The sequence below is a fragment of the Akebia trifoliata genome, unplaced genomic scaffold, assembly GCF_017979445.1.
Source record: "Akebia trifoliata isolate Shusen 1 unplaced genomic scaffold, ASM1797944v1 Contig00553, whole genome shotgun sequence".
Lineage (NCBI taxonomy): Eukaryota > Viridiplantae > Streptophyta > Magnoliopsida > Ranunculales > Lardizabalaceae > Akebia > Akebia trifoliata.
Window position 1 is genome coordinate 29,944 of NW_028237092.1, and position 11,862 is coordinate 41,805.

The following is an 11,862-nucleotide window of genomic DNA, read 5'->3' on the forward strand; positions in this document are numbered from 1 at the left end:
TTAATCCATATCAATCCACTTGTTAATTTTAGTTACTTTTAATTCAATATATGGTTGAAATTTTTAAATATAGTTTTAGGAGAGTAATTATAAATTAATATATATATATATATATATATATATATATATTTAAATGCCACTTGTCATTATAATAGGACACTCCAACATAACTCTTTTTATTATGTTATGTACAAATTAATTTAGTTAATATTTTAAATTACAAAAAAACTTTAGAATATATAAATTATTTATTTAAATGCTTCTTGCAATTTCTCCAGTAGTTACTAAGAGCAACCGGCCCCCATCTGGATGGCCTTCATCAGGATCAATCAAGTTTGAGGATGTTGTTCTCCAGTACATGCCTGAACTTCCTCCGATTCTCCATTGTTTGTCCTTTGCAATTTCTCCAAGTGAGAAGGTAGGAATAGTAGGGAGGACTGGGGCTGGAAAATATAGCATGCTCAATGCCTTATTTTGGATCGTGGAGTTAGAAAGAGGAAGAATTGCTGAGATATATGTGTTTACTTGATTCAATATAATAAAAATTTAGCAAAAAAAAAATAATTTATAATGCGACTTATTTACATGATTAAATCACATGTCCTTCTTTTCAGATACGATTTGAATATGTAGTGTCTTATTGGAATGAGCATTCCGCTCGTTCATAATAGTGAGCTAATGAATAGAGCCTTCAATTAAAGGAGTGTTGATGGTTTCTTACTCACTATCTCTTCTCAAAGGCTATTTCAAGGACTTGGTGGTGAATGGAATTCCCTAAATGCATATATAGGTTGTGGAGGAAGTTTATAGCATGTGAGAATGCTTGTTCAAGAAGTTTCAATGGGGTTCAACATGGAAAAAGAATTTGCCACACGTTCTTGTGCGGTAAGAGATACAACATTATACTCTGCCTCTGTCATAGAAACACTGAATCTTGCTTCTTACTACACCATGCACATGCCGATCCACATGAGAAAGTGACAAGTGTGAACAACACTTGAAGTGGGACCCATACAAAATTACATAAATACCCTCATTACATCCCTCAAAGTAAAATAAGAAAATAAAATAAGATTTCTAGAAAATTCACTTTAAAATTAACAGTTAGGAAGACCCAGTTAAAGAGAAACAAATGTTATTTTTTTCTTTGATAGGTATAGCATTAGTAGTTAGCAAATGAAATTGGGTTCTAGGGAAAATTGAAACAAAGATAGAACACCAAAAACAGAAAGAGTTCAGTTGCAATACATACCTTTAGATGAAAAGATGTTTTTTTTTTAGAGAACATATAACAAGATGTATGGTAAAGTAAATAATTGACTTAAATAGGTAAAAATACATTGGAGTAGGAAAAAAACCATAAGTAATATTTAAAATAAAAATTCAAAGTGAAATAATTGATGTGAACAACATTGCAAGAAAGAACCTGGTGTCACTAGTATATTAGAAGAGTATAAGGACAGTGTTCGAAGGGCATGACCTAACTTGGTTGGTTATTAATTCTGAGTCCGAGTTGAGGTCCGACTGATCTTGTTGGATTCCATCAAGTCGATCATAGTTTGTCATCTTACACTTGTCAACCTAAGGTCTTACCATACTCTATTTTGGGTGATCTCGACTTATAGCAAACGTACAATCTACTTACACGGTAACTGTTCATGGTAGGGCTACAAAACACTAACTTCCTTCCTTCTGTAACGTGCTCAGTTTGGGGTGTTGAGCTCGGCAACTTCCTGTTTACTGACTTGATTTAAAATGTTGACTCATGTTTCCCAGTGGGCTCCCTCACCCATTTATGATACGTGTTTTCATCATTTTGCGTGACTAATAGTCTCCACACTTAGCAAGATATAAGATATCTAACTAAGGGCCATTTTGCTTGACATTGTGATTGAGAGTTTTTTTCATGTTGTAGTAATAATTAACTTTTGTCTCGACCGATATAAGAGAGGGGGGGGGGGGGGTTAAATCATTTTAATGATAATCTCATAAAAATTAAGTCAATTTAAATAAAAATGTGAATATTTATAGTAATTTTAATATTTTTTTTTATCTAAATTGAAATATAATTGGGCATTTCTTAATCTACTTCATTTTTTAAATAAAATATAATTATTTAAATATAATATGTAGGTATTAGTAAATAATTTTAAAAGGAAGTAAAATGATTTATCTAGTGCGAGTGAGAATGCAAATTGAAATGGCTTCCAGCTGGACAAAATCGTGGCTGGCTCTCACAACGGTTCGATTTTCCGCCCAAACAACCAAAACCTTCTATTTAAACACCAACCCTAGGACGCTCCAGCTTTCCAACACTACTTCTCTCTCTCTCTCTCTCTCTCTCTCTCTCTCTCTCTCTCTCTCTGTAATTGTGGGTTTTTTCTCCTAATTTGGCTTTTGCAATCCATCGTTCTCCAGAATACTGTGCCTTTGGAAGAGAACCGCGATTGCAATCGGGCTCCCATCTCTCTCTCTCTCTCTGTGATTAGGGTTTTTGATCCTAATGTGGTTTTGCAATCCATATTTCTCCAAAATACCGTACCTTAGGAAGAGAACCACGATTGCGATTGGGCTCCCATTTTTGTGAGGCAATCAATCTTCAGATGTTTGGAACGATTTTCTATTTGTTTGTGGAGATGCCAAAGGAATGTCTACCGAAGTCTCCATAACATTGTTCAAGAGCAGGTATGTGTGATTAATTTCCTTGAAATTAAGGTCCTGTAAATGGCTCAGATCTGTAAATATTGTAGAATTCTGTTTTTTGATGGATATGCCTACGTTCTTTCTTTTAGGGGTTTGTTTTTTTGTTTTGTTTTGTTTTGTTTTGGGTCTATCATATGCACCAGGAGCATTCTGGGTTTGTATTTGATTTTTTTATATTCTAAATTTTTGAATTTTTAGCTTGTTAAATTCAGAAAAAAAATGTCTTTATCTATTGTAGATAATAAGAATCTTACTTATTAGGGGGAAAAACTATGAACTAAGAACCTTTGAGAGCTTGTCTGTTTGAATCATATTAGAATCTAGCCATATAATACCCCAATAATTCATGGATCGGAGGTTGGATATAATGGAAATCAAACATTTTTCAACTTAAGGTATGATCACTGTTAGATGGGTTGTTGGATATTTATATTTAGTTAGTTAGGTAGTCGAAAAATTGTATACATGTACAGAGTGTTAATATAACACATCTACAATCTGTAAATGCTGTTAAGCAATCTCCACGAGTTTTCCATTTACTTTAAAATCAAAGAAATGACATTTAAAATTTTGAAAAAACAAAACCCCCACTTCTTATGATATACGAATGACCTTAAAAATGATAGAAATACTCATGTAAATATGAGGACTAACAAGTTCTAAAAAATACATAGATCCATAGAAATAGCCATTTTTATATTTAACTCTGTAATTCAAAGTTTATAGTTAACCAAGAGTGATTATGAAGTGTTCCAAGTCACTATCCATGGTGACAACATGCCATCTATTGTAAGGACCCTTTTTGTAAGTGATGCCTATCTCATATACATTCTAGGTATTTAAACTAGGCTTCCTCCATATTCTCACAACATTACAAATAGGCTGTTGTCATGTACTTATTTTTCTTTTTGATTATTTATTTATTTATTGCAATGCTATGTGTTTTTATGATAACATTTAATTTTTAACTAACTATTTTTTGCAGTTCGATCCAACAGTTTTCTCTAGAGTTGGAGTTAGAGAAATGCAGTTCGTATCAACAATAAGAAAGGGATTTCATCTAATTGATGCGCAACTTCCTGTACTCTTGACATGTGTCTCAACAATCATGGTTTCATTATGTTCAACCAATGGACCTAATAATAATGAATGGTAACAACTTTTTTCTTGTTAATCTTAAATCATTTGATATTTAAAATCCAATTGAAGGGAGGGAAGTCTAGATTAAAAGAACCTAGGTTTTAGTAAGTGCCTATATAAAAGGAAGGGGAATTTTGAGATAAAATCCCTCTAGCTTTTGGTCCATAAATTGAGGTCCTTACACCTGTTCCTTGGTTGGCCTGTAGTGAGAGAGTAATAAAAAAATGGCTTGTGATTGATGCCTTTTTTTGTTCTCTCCGATATATTTTTAGCTATGCAGGTCAATTATTTACTATACTACAGATCTTGTTATATGTTCTATGTTACCTCCCAACAGTAGTTCATATAGTTGATTTATAGCACTAAAAATCTTGTTTTAATTGAAGCTTTTGAAACAATCATTGCAAATGCAGAAGAGATGGGTGATGATGATAGTGGACTCACTTTTAGGAACATGGAACGCATGCAAATACTGGATGATGATTGCGCAGTAACCAAGTTATTTCCTCAGGAAGTACAGAGGGTGTAAGATTCATACCTTGATATTTCTCAACTGATTCACTTGTAGTCTCAATTTAATTAGAGATCTTAGGTATAATTTGGTTCTTAATTGTCTTTCTTTCGATGAATCTAGGAAATTGTATTGGTTTTCTTTCTTGATGTATGATTTATTAATTCTAGGTTTTTAGTGTTATCCTCATTTAATAATTTCTAAAAATAATTTTGTCACCTTTACCTTACTTCTTCATTTAATATGAAAGATTTTGTATTTGCCTTTATTCCTTGATTCCTTAATATCCAAATCAATTTCTTGTTTTGATAGTGTGTTCATATCTACTTCCACTACCTCAATCCTCATTCATTTTGCTCTTCTTGATGCTCATTTAGAACCTTCAAGTTATATATTCGTTCGAATTGGATTTATAATCAACTTTCACTTAATGTTATGCAAACCATCTTTATCGACTTTTTCTTAACTTATCACCTATTAGAGCTACTCTTGTATATTCTTGAAGGTGTTCATTTCTAATATAAATCTCTACCTAACGCATACATTTACAATAGAGAAGAGAGTTGTTGGTCAGTTGGGACTCTTGTTCAGTTTAAGTTGCAGAGAAGATTGATTTGAGTTTTCAGGATAAGGCTAGGGCATTAGAAGTCACATTCCTCTCTCTCTCTCTCTATCTCTCTCTCTCTCTCTCTGATTTTATAATTTGAGTGATTGGGGAAGGTTATTGGGACTGATAGCATGCTACCTATTGTTGCTCCAACCTTGATGTAGAACAATGGTGCATCTCTCTTAGGCCATTGAATTTGAAAAAATCTACATGTTGCTAACCAGATTGAGCCATATTTATACAACACATGCACACCAACTAGTTTTTGTGTAAAGTATTTTTATGTAGGTTAACAAGTAATTTGTTTTCCTATTTCGCAATTTTCTTAAAAACTTACATGTTTCAAACCAAATAGGACAATATAATAGTAAATATATAACACATACGTAAGTCCACTTAAAACTTAAGTATCATAATTTAATTAGAAAAATCACATTCATTTATAATATATTGTAGTATACCTCTTCAATTATCTACTCTATTTTTTCTGCATTCATTTCATTCGTCATATGGTTCTCTAATCATACATACATTTTTGTTTACTTATTGTTTTTGAAATACAATTTTCTTGATTCTTTTTGAAATTATAAAAATAATATGAAATCTTCTTATGTGACTTGCATTTTAGGAACCCTATATGTATTGATCATCCCTTCATCGTAATTATGTTATGAGAATTTAGAGCAGTTGAGCCTATAGTATGGGTTAGATATCTTTGAATCTCAATAGGTAGTCTCTTTACTACTCTTCAACTAGAGGGTGATCCAATTGGTTAGTCTTTGATGATCACGATCTTAGACCAATTTTTCTTTACCATGTTTTGTGGAACAAATTTAACATATTCAGTTGAATACAATTAAAATTAAAATTTTAAATATTAAAAATTTTCTAGTCATTAGTTCATTATAATTGGCATTGTATTGATCATATCTTGATCCAAATTATGCTCTAAGAATCTAGAGCAGTTGAGTCTATAGTATGAGTTAGATCTCTTTGAATCTCAATTGATAGGCTCTTTACTACTCTTCAATTAGAGGGTGATTCAACTAGTTAGTCTTTGATGATCATAGTGCACCTCTATTTATTACTAGCAAGGATTAGATTGTGGCCATGTTGCAGTTTTTATCACTATGTGATCTTATATGTATCCTTTGATTGAGCTTCCTTAGTTATTTCCTTATGGGTTGAGATGTAGTAAAAATGACTGTTTATAATTAGTGTGAAAGCCGCCATTGGTATGTGCCCTTGGAAAAGGCTGCCTAATTCAACTTTGGGTTGAAAAATGATGATACCTGAAGTTCAAAGTGTGACAGCCACCCCATTGCAAAAGGACTAAAAAAGCTTATCCCCTGAAAATCTCAATGCAAAATCATAAAAAAGAGGATGAGAGACAAAAGTGAAAAGAAATGAAGCCCAAAAAGAAAAGAAAAAAAGTGATACATTAGTGTGAAAGCCGCCATTGGTATGTGCCATTGGAAAATGCTGCCTAATAGTAAACCCTGGGTTGAAAAATGATGATACCCTGAAGTTCAAAAGTGTGAAAGCATAAAGGCTAAAAAGCTCATCCTCTGAAAATCTTAATGCAAAATCATAAAGGGGGATAAAAAAAAAAAAAAAAAAAAAAAACACGAGTGGTGGAGCAGTGGTTGAGCGACTTGGGTTTGCTCCCCAGAGTCTGGAGATTGAGTCTCCCCACTCGCAATTTTATTCGATAAAATAAAGATGAATCACTCGTGGTGGAGCAGTGGTTGAGCGAACTGGGTTTGCTCCCCAGGGTCGTGAGATTGAGTCTCCCTACCTGTGATTTATTCGATACACATGTTTGTGGTGGCATGGTGTATCTAAAAAGATTAGTCCTACTTTCAATGGGGTTCGCTGTTGCATCAAAAAAAGAAATAAAAAAGTACATCTCCCTTGGGCACTGGCTAGGTTTGACATTTCACTAGGTTGCATTTAATTTCCATAGTGATCGAACTGCATGTTGGCCTAATATCTGAACCTAGTCTAGAATAGTCCAGTTCACTATTTCACCCAGTGACAACAAATGTTGAATATTCTTCTAATAGATGAGTAGTAAAAGTGTCTGTCTCAATTATTCATTGACTATCAGACATTCACTGTTGACTTACTGTCTCTTTTGCCTCTGTTTACTATCCATACTCATAAGGGGTTTAAGTATTGCATATCATTTGTGTGGGTTTCATTGATAAGGGAAGATGTTATATTGAATTAGTCATTAAAAGAAGGTTCGTTTGGCTTAGTTTGTCCTACTTTGGCTTGAAATATTTCTTGGTGACGATCCAAATACTTCCACATCAACTTAGGTCCCCCTTCGAACTCTTTCCTAGTACTCTTCTAATATAATAATGTCACCGGGTTCTTTCTTGAAATGTTGTTCACATCAATTATTTCACTTTGGATTTTTATTTTAAATATTACTTATGTTTTTTTTTTCCTACTCCAATGTAGTTTTACCTATTGAGGTCTCAATTATTTACTATATTGCACATCTTGTTATATGTGAGTCCCAATTCTTTTTATCTCTTTTTCTAAGGGTATGTACTGCAGCTGAATTCTTTTTGTTTTTGGTGTTTTATCTATGTTTCAATTTGCCCTAGAGCCCAATTTCATTTGCTAACTACTAATGCTATACCTATCAAACAAAAAAATAATCTTCGTTTCTGTTTAACTAGGTCTTCTTAACTGTTTAATTAAAGTGAATTTTCTAGAAATCTTATTTTTATTTTCTTATTTTATTTTGTGGGATGTAGTAAGGGTATTTATGTAATTTTGTATGGGCATCACTTCACGTGTTGTTCATACCATGTCACTTTCTCATGTGGATCGGCATGTTCATGGTGTAGCATGAAGTAATATTTCGGTGTCCCTTTTTATGATAGGGGCGGAGTATAATGTTGCATCTCTTGCCACACAAGAATGTGGCAAATTTGTTTTCCATGTTGAACCCTCTTGAACAAGCATTCTCACATGCTATAAATTTCCTCCACCACCTATATGTACATGTAGGGAATCCCATTCACCACCAAGTCCTTAAAATAGCCCTTGAGAAAAGAGAAAGTGAGTAAGAAACCATCAGCACCCCAAATTTCATACCTTGTGCAAGTGGAGATCTCATTTCCAACTTGTAAAATTTCCTTAAATTAAATTAATATTTTCCTTTTCATCCTTTTATTTGTTCTTCTTCTTGGTTGTGAGTCTTAGGCTAGTTTGTTTTTACACTATTTGAGAAGCAGATTTCTAGAATTTTGGATTTCATCTTTCTTCACATTAACTACATAGCCATTGAGTTGTTGACGAAGTACAATTGACTAAGGTACTTCTAGGTTTTTAGGAATGCTCAATTATCAACCTTCATGGTTTTGTATTTTAGATGTGACGTTGTTCAAAAATGGTGGAACCAAAAAGTTGTGTTACTATTTATCCATTGGTGGTTTGTCTTCAATGTTGAACTTTCTTCTAATAAATGAAGGTATGATGTGGTAAAACCATACATGAAATAGTGCCTTCTTTTGGTATTCATGAACTACAACAAACTGTCTAAAATCTGTTTCATGGTTAAGCTATTTTTAAAGAAGCATAACTATTTTAATTGAATTGTAAAAATATTATGCCTCTTTTGTATCAGAACGCAAACCATCCACCCATCGACCCACCCACACATACAAACAAAGATGCCGCCTCCCCCTCCCCCCCCCAAACACACACTCACACTCACACTCACACAAACACAACCTCTTTCAGGACAATGACTCTCATAGGATCTACAATCTTCTCCCTTAAATTTGTTGGATATCTACTCTATGCTTCTTTTGGGGACATTTGGTTTACCACTTGATGGTTAAAAGTGCAACTTCATATCAACCAAGAAGTTGTTCACAATAGCTATTATTCAACTATCAAGAACATATTTAACTTGTAGATTAACCAAACATTGGCTGAAGTAAACTTTCAATCCTGATCCACATGGCTGCGCTCACCATTGAAAGGTATTTATGTCCAATAACTTTGTTCTTTCTATTAATTTGTAATTTTTGTTTTCACCTCTCTAAACTCTTTGATGATTAATATTTGGGTCTTGTGGCAGAAGCTAAGATGATGGTTAGTATCATATCCTATCTTATCCTGCTAGTATCCATCCAGAGAGGAATCGGGTGATCGATTTTGTATCAGGTTCTAAGCCTGTGGTTCCTAATCGATGCGGAAATGGTGAGATGCAACTCCTTCCCTTGTTTCATTACTCCTACCTATCAGAGTAAGATAGATAGGTTGGTTTCTAATTTCTTTTATTTACTTCCCTATTGATCAGAGCCAGACTGCTATATTTGGTACATCATGGTTAAGGAGTCGAGTAGCTTTTAGAAGAATAGAAAGTGAGGAATGGTGGTGTGACGAGGAATCTGATGGGCATTTGGATAAGTTCATTTGGAGGGAGGACTCAGAATTTCATGAGGTTGGAGGATGATCTTTAAAGAAAAAAGGGAGATTACAGGTATCTGCAATAAAATAATAGACGTATTTCTTTGTTGTTTTATTAAATACTTAATAATTAGTTTCTACCTTGAGAATTATTAATCTATGATCAATGAATTGAAAATTGAATTATGAATGCATCTCATATATTTAAAGCCATTTACTATAACCTATTTAGTCTTATAACATACAAAAAAAGGAAGCTATGTTCCCTAAATCTGTATTTTACTACGATGTTGTGCTAGCTAACTTTTCCAGTTGAACTAAAAATCCTAAAGGTTGTGTAGGGCTTTGCTATGGAAAGTTGAAGTAACAATTTTGACATTTGTTATTCCCACAGTACTTCTTGTGCACCAGGTATTTTTTCCACTCAAGTTGTTCATTACTAATATTAAGAACTCTATTGAAATAACTTAATGTTTTTGGTGAAAATTAGAAATACAACAAGTTTTCAAATTGATGGTATAATCCCCTTAACTTTGAGCTTCCTTGCAAGCATAATGGAAGATGGACTGCTTAAAAAATCAGAATTGTACTCTTGTGAAACCACCTGTGAATCTTGTCAATTGGTTTTCTTTTTTCTATATGTTTTAACTATTTAAATATACTTTAGTTTATTGTTTATGAAGCCAATTTCTTGTCTTACAAATTGAGGTGGCTTTGAACTTGGAATTATACTTTGCTCCACAGAACACTGTTTGATCATGCTATGGGTTCAACTGTTTGAATGTCTTTCTTATGTTAAACTTATTTGACAATTTTTTGGGAAGCATGCCTCATGGTGTGTATATATAGTACATATATTCGTATAGGTTCAGGATTCAGTGACTTATGAAGAAAACATATGATCTGTTTGTGGTGGAAGGAGCTCATCCTCGAGATTAGTATATTCAAGATGTGTTATCAAGATATGTTTAGATCCCTACCTTTGGATTTTGTATATATACATGGTTGGGATTTTGAGTCATTCTTTACAAGTTTATATATTTATCTGTTCTCTTATGTATGTTCTCTATTGGAGGCATGTCTCAGGTACATAATTACGTATAATTCAATATGTTTTCTTAGCTTGAGTAATGAAGAGATAAACAATCGATGCATATCAGGATAGCTGTTTGTCAATGGTCCCTGTATGTATCCAGTGAGAAGTTGCTGAAATTTTACTTTAAGGCATTCAACACAATGCTAATCATCATCAAAGCCTTGTACCGAAAATTCCTAGGAAGCTTTTTGAACCAAAATACTCATGCTGGATTTTCTCAGTGAAACTTGTAGTAGATGCTGCCAATGTTATACGTGACTATCAGCGCTAGATTTCTGAACTAACCCTATTTTCAAAAATGTTTGGCTCTCTTTAGGATTAGGGCCTCCGAATATATATATATATATATATATATATATATATATATATATATATATATATATATATATATATTTTTATATAGATAGATAGATAGATTGATTTTTTATAGGTATAGGATTAGTGTTAATGAAATTGGGTTCAAGGGGATAGCCATTTTTTGTGTGTTAAAGGTTCATTGGTTTCCCTGAGATGGTAGAACTGAATTTTAAATTCCAAACTAATCAAAGATCCAACACATGCACACCAACTAGTTTTTGTGTAAAGTATTTTTATGTAGGTTAACAAGTAATTTGTTTTCCTATTTCACAATTGTCTTAAAAACTTACATGTTTCAAACCAAATAGGACAAACACATCCTCTTTTAGGAAAATGACTCTCATAGGATCTTCTCCCTTAAATTTGTTGGATATCTACTCTATGCTTCTTTTGGGGACATTTGGTCTACCACTTGATGGTTAAAAGTGCAACTTCATATCAGCCAAGAAGTTGTTCACAATAGCTATTATTCAACTACCAAGAACATATTTAACTTGTAGATTAACCAAACATTGGCTGAAGTAAACTTTCAGATCCTGATCCACATGGCTGCACTCACCATTGAAAGGTATTTATGTCTTATAACTTTGTTCTTTCTATTAATTTGTAATTTTTGTTTTCACCTCTCTAAACTCTTTGATGATTAATATTTGGGTTTTGTGGCAGAAGCTTAGATGATGGTTAGTATCATATCCTATCCTATCCTGCTAGTATCCATCCAGAGAGGAATCGAGTGATCGATTTTGTATCAGGTTCTAAGCCTGTGGTTCCTAATCGATGTGGAAATGGTGAAATGCAACTCCTTCCCTTGTTTCATTACTCCTACCTATCAGAGTCAGATAGATAGGTTGGTTTCTAATTTCTTTTATTTACTTCCTTATTGATCAGAATCAGACTGCTATATTTGGTACATCATGGTCAAGGAGTCGAGTAGCTTTTAGAAGAACAGAAAGTGAGGAATGGTGGTGTGATGAGGAATCTGATGGGCATTTGGATAAGTTCATTTGGAGG

At 33.3% G+C, this 11,862-nt stretch overlaps 1 protein-coding gene across 15 annotated transcripts; it reads left to right on the top strand.

Annotated features, from left to right (window-relative positions):
- The first annotated feature begins 2,302 nt into the window (after positions 1-2,302).
- LOC147381344 (uncharacterized) lies at positions 2,303-11,862 on the top strand. Of its 15 annotated transcripts, none has more exons than XR_015174645.1 (9): positions 2,303-2,685; positions 3,702-3,855; positions 4,257-4,368; positions 8,902-8,968; positions 9,067-9,188; positions 9,289-9,471; positions 9,731-9,809; positions 11,352-11,639; positions 11,740-11,862. XR_015174645.1 is itself a non-coding variant. In XM_086430556.1 (7 exons), the coding sequence occupies exons 2-6, from the start codon at positions 3,834-3,836 to the stop codon at positions 11,534-11,536; spliced, it is 318 nt and encodes a 105-aa protein (XP_086286682.1). In that variant the 5' UTR covers positions 2,305-2,685; positions 3,689-3,833; the 3' UTR covers positions 11,537-11,639; positions 11,740-11,862. The 15 variants fall into 15 exon arrangements, 2 of the variants coding, with proteins under 2 accessions (XP_086286682.1, XP_086286683.1); XR_015174638.1 differs by having other exon boundaries at positions 2,304-2,685; positions 3,689-3,855; positions 8,724-8,968; XR_015174633.1 differs by having other exon boundaries at positions 2,305-2,685; positions 3,689-3,855.